Source organism: Homalodisca vitripennis, unplaced genomic scaffold (genome assembly GCF_021130785.1).
Source record: "Homalodisca vitripennis isolate AUS2020 unplaced genomic scaffold, UT_GWSS_2.1 ScUCBcl_2440;HRSCAF=7202, whole genome shotgun sequence".
Lineage (NCBI taxonomy): Eukaryota > Metazoa > Arthropoda > Insecta > Hemiptera > Cicadellidae > Homalodisca > Homalodisca vitripennis.
Window position 1 is genome coordinate 57,019 of NW_025778563.1, and position 10,435 is coordinate 67,453.

The 10,435-nt window shown below is 35.8% G+C and overlaps 1 protein-coding gene across 1 annotated transcript; it reads right to left on the reverse strand.

Moving 5' to 3' along the window:
- Nucleotides 1-794: 794 nt before the first annotated feature.
- LOC124372054 lies at nucleotides 795-9,559 on the reverse strand (the record flags this gene model as incomplete). Its single annotated transcript, XM_046830412.1, has 3 exons — nucleotides 795-838; nucleotides 3,750-3,845; nucleotides 8,856-9,559. Coding segments are annotated over 3 exons (844 nt in total), but the record flags the coding sequence as incomplete, so codon positions are not given.
- Nucleotides 9,560-10,435: the final 876 nt, after the last annotated feature.

A 10,435-nucleotide genomic window follows, 5' to 3' on the forward strand; every position in this document is an offset into this window, starting at 1 on the left:
CAAAAGGAAGAAAAAAAATTGTTGATTTCGTCTCGTGAAATGAAGTAAGAACTTTAGGTATTTTGTGATAAGGTCCATATAAAAACTTAAAGTTCTTACATCAGGTAGATTAGTTTATAGTTCAGGGATTAATATTTTTCATTTTTTTTAAAACGATAAGAAAACGTACCTCAAAACAAGTAATTTTCTTGAATTCAATGCAATTAAAAATACGATTTCCTTAAATCATAAGGAATTAAAACATGCATGTTGTAAAAGGTTGAATTATTTATTTTTACTAGTTTTTATACCTAATTGATAGGCCATGTATGCCAAATAGCAGTTCTCTAATTATTCGTTTTTGCAAATTATGTTTACAAATGATATGAAATAAAATGTCTCTTGAAGAAAATGTCTCTAGAATTTAATTGTTGAATGTTGCATAACTCTCACCACCTAAAAGATGGTCCGAAAAGTACATGGTTTGATATTTAAATCTTCTGTCGTTTATAACCAATGACATTTTATTTCTGTACGCGTAAATCAAATAAATAAAGTATAGACGAGTAAATAAAACCTTTACTAATAAATGTAAATTTACCGTTACTTGGAAATATATCACGTCATTATAATTCAATCAGTTAGAGTGATATAATTGAATTAAGTTTATGTTACGTTGTAAAACCACGATACAAGTGCTTTACAGGTTAAATGGTAGTAATACCATTTAACTACCAAATGGTATTGGTATATACAATTTACAGGTAAGGCAACTGAGGTTAGATACTTGAAGCGGCTTGTCATCGCTAAAGCTGCTAAAACTTGATGACATAATCATACTCCAACACGACGGCTGTTCCTGTCAGGAGAGTTAATTGAGTTGAATACAATTTCTGTATTCCAGATAATAGATATTCAATAAGCCTACTATCTTCTATAATAAGTTGGTGTATACGTAACGCGACTATATTCACCTATATTACATTATATTTTGTAGTATAGATGTCAAAACGATGTAAAGAATTCATTTTGAGCTTAATCGCCAATCTCTTTTGGATCTCTTCGGACGAACATGGCTCCAGATTTCAGGAGTCAAGTGAGAGTGACAGATTTCAGACGCTGCATTGAGGGAAAGGTGAACTGGAGCAAACTCAACATTACATTGGTTCAACCCTTCCCACCATAGCTAAGTTATGTTTAGAAAACTCGATTACTCCACCGTGCTTAAAGATTGTGTCTGTCACATCGTAGTAAACTCCATTGTGCACCTGATGAGACAATGCGACTACCTCTTCACCTAGATCATACTATATTTTGTAGTCCATGTGTCTCTGACGTCGAAACATTATAAAATGAACTCTTTGCAGTGCTTCTTCATAACTGGAGCTACATCCCCAGTACATTAAGGTTGATGTTGGTAAAATGCTGGAAGTAATTCTCGTTTAGATAACTTATTTTGAAAGCATATTACAGGATCCATAATTTCCCAAAATACCCTCATCCTTTCTCTTTGGTTTTCACCCTTTCATTATTGAAACAAAAATGCTATACTTCTATGAAATGGACTGTTACTATACAAGTAATGCAGCGAATTGTGAAGAGCTGACCACAACTGACAGGTTTCAAAGGACCGTTTCAACACTTTAATATCGAGGGAACAAAGGTAATACATATAATAAAAAAACGAATTAATTACTTGATGCTACCACTATGAGGACACTGTTATCACTTAATACGTATTTGTTTTTCCAATATTTTTTATAATAAAAGGAACTTTGTTTCGTTTATAAATAGACACATATAACAATAAATTATTTCATTCACAAAGTATTGCGACCTTTCACCTCTTCGCATTGATATGTTAGAGTTCAAATACTTAACCACAGCTGATGAGTTGAATGCCATCTGGGAGATGGAAAGAGATAAGATTAAATTAATCCTCATTCAAAACGTTCCATCCTTAAGAACTCATTAATTTATCTTTACAAGCTGTTTCGAAACAAAGTCAATAATTAAACCTACAATTCATCATTTTCAGATATTTTATTTTAATATTATTGCATTAAACCACATGGAAATGTACTATTTATGGTTACCCTTGAGTTATTAAATCTATGTGTAACATAAATTAAATTTTATTAAATATTTTCTTTATATTTTGTATATAATTTACTAGCATAATTTACATTGATTGTGTGTTGTTGTTTTGTTATAATGAAAAAAAATTAAACATATAATTAATTCACAAAATGTTTTTATTAAATTTAAAAATACAGTTTCGGAAATCTAACACTTGCCTAAGCGACAGTTCCTTCAATATCAGCTGACTGAGTCGTCAACCACTGTATGATACCACGTGACGCATTTTGTATTTTCAATTTCCAACGTCACGATTGCCACTTTCCAATCAACTGTTGGAATACACAAAGAAAACAACTCTACTTCCTAAAAGTAAATAATACGCTGACTTTGTTATTTGGTGAACATGTATTGTATTTGGTTCTGTGAAATTTGTTATAAACTTGCTTTTTTCTCGTGAAATAGTTCACAAACTGATAATAAGGACTGTTATTAATTGATTTCGTTTATTTTGATAATAGTTTTGATGTAGTTTATTGTTCGTAATGTAATGTTTTTTGTTCTTCCTATTACATAACCTTGTCTTGTTTGTGTTTATGTTTTGATTGTTTACGTTTTTGTAGATTCTTATGATGCAAACATGTTCCACTTGTGAAAATGCTTTCACTGATGATAGTGCTCATGTTCTACATGATCACGGTTATAATCAGACAGCAGTAATATCTACAGGCATTCCAAACTCCCGAAACTCTGAGGACAAAGAAAGTAATGACGGCATCCACTGGCAAACAGTGACTGGTTCATTCAAAAGACCTAGGAAATTGGTTTCGAACGGTCCCGACATATCGAAGAAATTGTGTTCAAACCCAAGTAGCTTCTCATTAACTACAAATAATCGTTTCGATGCTATTGGAGGGTCAAATACGATGGATGAGAGCACCACAGCGACGCCGCCGTCTCATGTTGGCGAGGATAAACCACCTCCGATCTTCGTACTCAACGTTGTAAACGTTAAGAGCATGATAACCGCTATTGAAACTGTTATCCCAAATGACAACTACACATTTAAATCCCTCAGCCAAAACAAATTCAAAGTTAATACAACAACTATTGACGGTTATCGGAAGCTGGTGCACAAACTAAAAGAGTTGCAGGTCACCTTTCATACCAACCAAATCAAAAGAGAGAAAACATATCGCGTGGTTTTAAAAAATATGCACTTTTCCACTGATGTTGCGGACATTAAGATGCTATTGAATCCTGTGGGTTCCAGGTTCGCAACGTAATGAATATGAGACAGCATAAAACCAAAGCACCTCTTTCAATGTTCTTTGTTTATCTGGAACCAAATCCGTGTAACAAAGATATATTTAATATCGAGTACCTCCTTAATGTAAAAATTACCTTTGAACCACCGCTCAGGAAATCCGAGATCGTTCAGTGTAAGCGATGTCAAAGTTATGGACACACCAAAACGTATTGCTGGCACCCTTACAGGTGCGTTAAATGTGGCCAGAACCATGACACACGGGCATGGTTGAAATCCAGTGATACCCCACCCACCTGCGCTCTATGTGAGGGGAACCACCCGGCGAACTACAAAGGTTGTTATGTGTACCGCGAACTTAAACAAAAATCGTTTCCCCCGATCAGACCCAAAGTAGCTGAAAGTAAAACTCATGATCAATCACCTCGGGGAGCCCAAGAAGTGGTAAGACCTCCCAGTCCATCCACTGTTCGAATCCTGCCGGGACGGTCATATGCACAGGTGGCATCCAACTCGATGTCTGAAGATAACAGTACTCAAAACGCTTTAAGTAAAACACTTAACGACTTTTTCAGCAAATTTGAAAAAATAATGATACAACAGGCTGAACAGATAGGTACTTTAATGAACCTATTGTCTTCCGTCATTTCGAAGCTAAAATGAATAATTTTTATAGAATAGCACTTTGGGACGCCAATGGCTTGAGCAACCATACTCAAGAGGTTAAAATATTTCTTGGTCTTCATAAAGTTGATATTATGCTTATCTCCGAAACTCACTTCACATATATGACACATTTCAAAATTCATTTTTACTCTCTGTATCACTGTAATCATCCAGATAATACTGCTCATGGTGGTAGTGCGGTATTAGTTAAAAATAGTATAAAACACCATGCCATACCTACTTATAAGTATAATTATATTCAAGCTTCCAGTGTTGTGATTGAAGACTGGTCAGGTCCACTCACGGTATCTTCTGTGTATACCCCTCCTCGTCATAACGTTTCATACCAGCAATACAGCGATTTCTTCAAAACCTTGGGTTGTAGATTTATTGCGGGGGGTGACTTTAATGCGAAACACACCATGTGGTGCTCTCGGCTGTGCAATCCCAGAGGCCGTAATCTCCTCAAGACTATCAACGACAATAACTATCAATATTTTTCTACGGGAGAACCGACTTATTGGCCTACTGATCCCTTAAAAATTCCTGATTTGCTTGATTTCTTCGTGACTAAAGGTATTTCCCAAACGTACACACGTGTAGAATCTTGTCTTGATTTATCCTCAGACCATTCTCCATTGATCTTCACTTTAAGTTAATCTGCCATTACTACAGAGGGTCCACTGCGGTTAAGTTCTAAATATACTGACTGGGACCAATTTCGATCTCTTCTTGATGAAAACTTGCATTTTACACGTTTCCTTGAAGACAAATAGTGAAATAGATGAAGCTGTTGAATTGTTTAACAGGACAGTCCAGAAGTGTGCTTGGCAATCAACGCCGTATCAACGAAATGGAACCACTAATGGCCTGAACTACCCTCTTAGCATCAAGAAAAAGATTGCTCAAAAAAGAAGACTTCGTAGGATTTGGCAAAATTCCAGGAATCCTCGTGATAAAAACAACTTCAATAGAGCGGCGCGGGATTTGAAACGTTTGTTATCTAACTTCAATAATGAAAGGTTTCAGGTTTTTACTGCAAGTCTAACTCCTACAGAAGACACGAAATATTCAATGTGGAAAACTACTAAACACATGACTAGTCCAAGAGTGCCGATTCCTCCGATTATCTTGCCAGGTGGTTGCTGGGCCAAGAACAACAAGGAGAAAGCTGAAGTATTCGCTACGCACTTACGCGATGTGTTCAAGCCCAGTGACTCAGCTCAAGCTCCTGACCCAGAAATTGAATACTTATTAGAATCACCTACCCAACTATCACTTCCTGTTCAGCCCTCTGAAGTAACTGAAATAATTGTGAAACAATTGAAGCCGTACAAAGCTCCTGGGTGTGACCTCATTACAGGAAGGATTTTAAAAGAACTGCCGAGGAAAGCTATTATGTTTTTGACTTTTGTCTTCAACGCAATATTGAGAATTGAGCATTTCAATTGAGCAGCACAGTGGAAATTATCGGAAATTGTCATGGTAGCTAAACCTGGGAAGCCTCCACATCAGGTTAGTTCTTATAGGCCCATAAGTCTATTGCCTGTGACTTCAAAAGTTTTTGAGAAGCTTTTTCTAAAACGATTTCAGCAAGTTATTGATAGCGGCAACCTTATCCCCAACCATCAGTTTGGTTTCCGCCAGAAGCACTCTACCATTGAGCAGATTCATCGTGTGGTCAATGTAGTGAAGGAAGATCTGGAAGCAAAAAGATACTGCTTTTCTTGATATCAGTCAGGCTTTTGATAAAGTTTGGCATGAGGGTCTCCTCTATAAATTAAAACTAATTGTTCCTCATTCTTTCTTTAATGTCATCAAGTTCTATTTGTCAAACAGGTTTTTTCGAGTCAAATTTCAAGACGAATACTCCGACCTCCACAAAATTGAGGCGGGCGTTCCACAAGGCAGTGTATTGGGTCCAATCTTCTACACCCTCTTCACATCTGACATACCTGTACGAGCCGATGTCACCATGGACACCTTTGCTGATGATACCGCTATACTAGCCTCTCATGAAGTCCCAGGAACTGCATCCCAACGACTACAATCTGAGCTGGATGACTTGTCGGAGTGGCTTGTGAGATGGAGGATGAAGGTTAATGAAACCAAGTCCACTCATGTAACTTTCACAACAAGGCCTGCTAACTGCCCACCTGTCTCTCTTAATAATGTCCTCCTCCCCCAATCTGAAAAAGTGAAATATCTGGGTATGCATCTAGACCGAAGACTAACTTGGCGTTCTCATATCTGGCACAAAAGATTATTTTTAAACTCAAAATTCAAAAAAATATCCTGGCTTTTAAACAAGAGGTCGAAATTATCATTAAGAAATAAGTTGTTAGTATACAAGGTGATTTTGAAACCTGTTTGGACTTATGGTATACAGCTTTGGGGTACAGCCAGTAACTCCAACATCGAAATTCTCCAACGTTTTCAGTCCAAAGTCCTTCGGAACATCCTGGAAGCTCCGTGGTATATAACTAATCAATTAATACATCAAGAAACCAAAATTCCCACAGTAAAAGAGGAAATAACTCGCTACATCAAGAAGTACCAAGACAAGCTGTATTCTCATCCGAACTACCTTGCGATGAACCTGTTGGATAATAGTGCGTCAGTTACACGTCTGAAGAGACACTCAATCCTGGACTTACCTCTTAGGTTCTAATTTCAAACTTTCTTGTTTATTTGTGTTATCTCTATCGCTGGATAGAGTCTAACTCGTGTTAATTTATTATTTTATCTAATTTACTTATTGTTCTAAGAATGTCTGAACAGATTGTAAATAAAATTGTCAAAAAAAACTTCCTAAAAGTGCCATCAAAGCTATTGATCTTGCATGGTCTCAAAATAATTAATCCAACTTTGTATTTAAAATTGTGGTGGATTCTGCAGGTTGTTTCTTTGTAGAAAAAATAAAACAAATTTGTTATTTAATACAGAAAATTTATTATGAATACAGCATAAACAATTCTCTTTTAGATAACAAAAACCTTTTTTATCTAAAATAAACAAACGACTTTTATTAGTAAACAATAAAGCGGCTAATAAAACAAGGTAAACAAAGCTAAGAACACTAATATAACAGTATTTACTGGTGAACTAACTTCAATTCTTTATATCCAGAAAGGAATTATTGCTGACTGGCAGTTAATTTTAAAATAGAAACTCATAGCTAATTATTTTATAATGTCCTTTTCAAAACTAAACGTTTTCTTGATTTAAGAAGTGAAAGAGCAACTTACTGCGAAAAAGTAAATAATTGGCTATTAAATCTCACACGCCCACATCCGATGAAATGCCTAGACTAAAACCGTTATCAAAATCATCACAGTGTACTCTGTGTATTATGATACTATGGGATTTTTCATTCATAGGTATTAAGTATTTGGGGTACACGTTTTAATCATACACTGTTATTAAAAAAAAAAACAAAAAACTTAAGTAGGTTCTACAGTTTTCAAGTATATACTGCCCGTATTTGTATTTTTTTGGGGGGGGGGGGAAGTGCTTACAGATTATGTGTAGCTAACAATAAATAAATCACGTTTTTATGCTTTAGGAGCTAAGAAGGTTCAATAAGAGGATAACTTTTTTGACTTCAAATACCTATATATCATATACATGGATTAGCCCTTTTGATGCCAGGCATTTTTCGCAATGCCATCTGTAAAGTGCCATAGCCATTTCGCTATGTGCTACTCAGTAGTGCCAAGCCATAAAACAGCTTTTTGACATACAATAGAGAAAACATGCATAACTCTCTTATGGCACATCATAGACTAACACTTTTTTATTTGTTTTTATGTAAAATTATGGGTAATAATATGATAACAAATTTTTTTACATAAACATAATTATATCAGAAAATGTTTTAAAAATTTCACATTTTTTATTTTTTTTTTTAGTTTGAAATTAAAAACATCACTTTTATTTAATTTTTTGTCAGGGAATATTAGTCATGCATTTGACAATATTTTTGATAGTAACAAACTATCTGAAACAGGTTTACATTAAAGCAAATCAAATTAATTTAGTGCCCATTTTAATTGTTTTATACACTATAAAATATTTATATAAGTTCAATTGTTACTTGTGAGCTGTTGCCAGGATAAATACATAAAGAAGTTCCGTGAAATTTCATCATAACTTTGTAAATAATTTGTCTATATGTAACTATTTATAATAAAATAATGTCTTGTTAGAAAAAACGCAATACAGTTTATATACATATTTACAATATAATTGGTTTTATTTAATTAATTAATTAATTTATTATTACTTCCAACGGTACAACGCCATTTAACATATTTACAAAAATTACAGACTTCTAAGATGACTATATTAAATTAAAGCTAGAAAAATAGAACATCACATTGTATACACAACAACAACACAGCAATCAGCATAACAAATAATCATAAGGCAAAGTAGTAACAACAATAGTTTGACGCCAAAAATTATTTAACATTCATAGCAGGAATGTAACTAATCAATAACAAGTATCAATAATAAATAGGTCAAGAATAACAATGATAACAATCAAATATAAGGTAACCATTGCAATAAACTGTCAGACAAAACAAACCACTTGAAAATCAACATGATAATAGAATATAAAATAATAACAGAATTATAATATGTAGAGGATAATATATATATATATATATAACAGAACTATAATATGTAGGAAAATAATATACAATTAAACATTACGAGGTAAAACAACATAAACAACATAAGAATAATAACAAGTACGTGCACTGATGAACTCATGTCAACACCCTGGAGCACCTCCACTTAAAGGACAACCAAGAGCCCTGGAAGAAATCCAACCCAGCGCAGACCAATCCCCCAGTACGCTGCATCCTCGCCAAACCACAGTTGCTAGCATAACTAGTTGGCCGGTATACTCTTCCAAACACTGCCTTTGATCTAGTTCCTCTAGGAATGTAGAAGTTTACTTGACGAAGGAGGTCAGGACAATCCAACTTGCCATTAACCAACTTGTAAAGAAGCTGAAGATCTTGCAATTGACGTCTAGTGTGAAGAGGATGCAGGTTGAATCTCAGCTCCAATTCTTCAATTGGAGTCGTCAGGTAGCCATAGCCCATTCGAACGCCCAACACCCTCAAAAAACGAAGCTGAACTCGGTCCAAGTAGTCGATATGGGTAATAAGATGAGGGGACCAGATCACTGAACCATACTCAAGGACCGGGCGAACGAGAGACTTGTAGAGGATCAGGAGCGACTGGGGTGACCTGAAGCTCCAAGTCGATCTCATGATGAATCCCAAGAGGGAGTAAGCTCTTGATACAACACCATCAATATGCTCCAAAGGGTCGAGTGTAGAGGTGAAAACAACTCCAAGGTCCTTAACACTGTTCATTCTTCTCAGCACCAATCCATTGATGCGGTAGTCAAAGATATATGGAAATTGACTACGAGAAAAAGACACCACTTCGCACTTGGAGACATTCAGCTCCATAGAATTGGCAGCACACCGCGTTTCAATCCTGGTGAGGGACCGCTGGAGAACCTGCTGATCGAACGTAGAGTGAACCCTGGTGTAGATCTTTAATTGATATATTCAAACGTTGTAAGGGCATCGATGTTGGGGAAGGCAGTGCAAGTGACACCCTAGTTTGTTTTCACTTTACTTAAACAGTATTTGCACGTCTTCTTTTCCCTTCAGGGTTATTTTTCCACTGCATACGCTGAAATTCTTTTCCTTAGCTCCAAAATACCAAAAAAATACTTATACCGGCTGCGCAGTATAATTTTTACCGAAAGCCGATGTCATCGGCCCGCGGCACTTCTCGCAACAAGTAAGCAGGCCGATGTCATCCGCCCGTGGCACTAAAAGGGTGGATTAATGTTATTCGAAATTGATTGGCGGAGTGTCAACGAAGGAAACAGAAGACAGGCTCCTTCTGTCTGTATGTATATCGGTTTTTAATGATTTTAAAACCTAATTACGGCATGAACTTTGAACTGTAATGAAGCTTCGATACGATGACGACCCATGTCAGTTCATGTCAACTGGCTGAGAGTTAGCAAGGACTATCTGTCCCTCAATTGGATATCTAGAGTGCGAACTGAGACTTTAAATTTTACATGAAGCTCCTTTTCTATAAAATTAAGGGAAATCTATTGTTATTAGGGAAAGTCGACTAGAACTTGCTATCGAGCGACTGTTACTACGTAAAAATTGACCATCACTTTGAATGACTGTTACTACGGAGAGTCGTCTAGAACTTGCTAACGAAGTACTTTTGCTATAGAAAATTGAGTAGCAATTGCAAGCGATCTACTATCACAACGTAGAGTCGTCTAGAACTTGCTAGCGAAATACTTTTGCTACAGAGAATTGAGTAGCAATTGTAAGCGATATACTATCACAACGTAGAGTCGTCTAGAACTTGCTAGCGAAATACTTT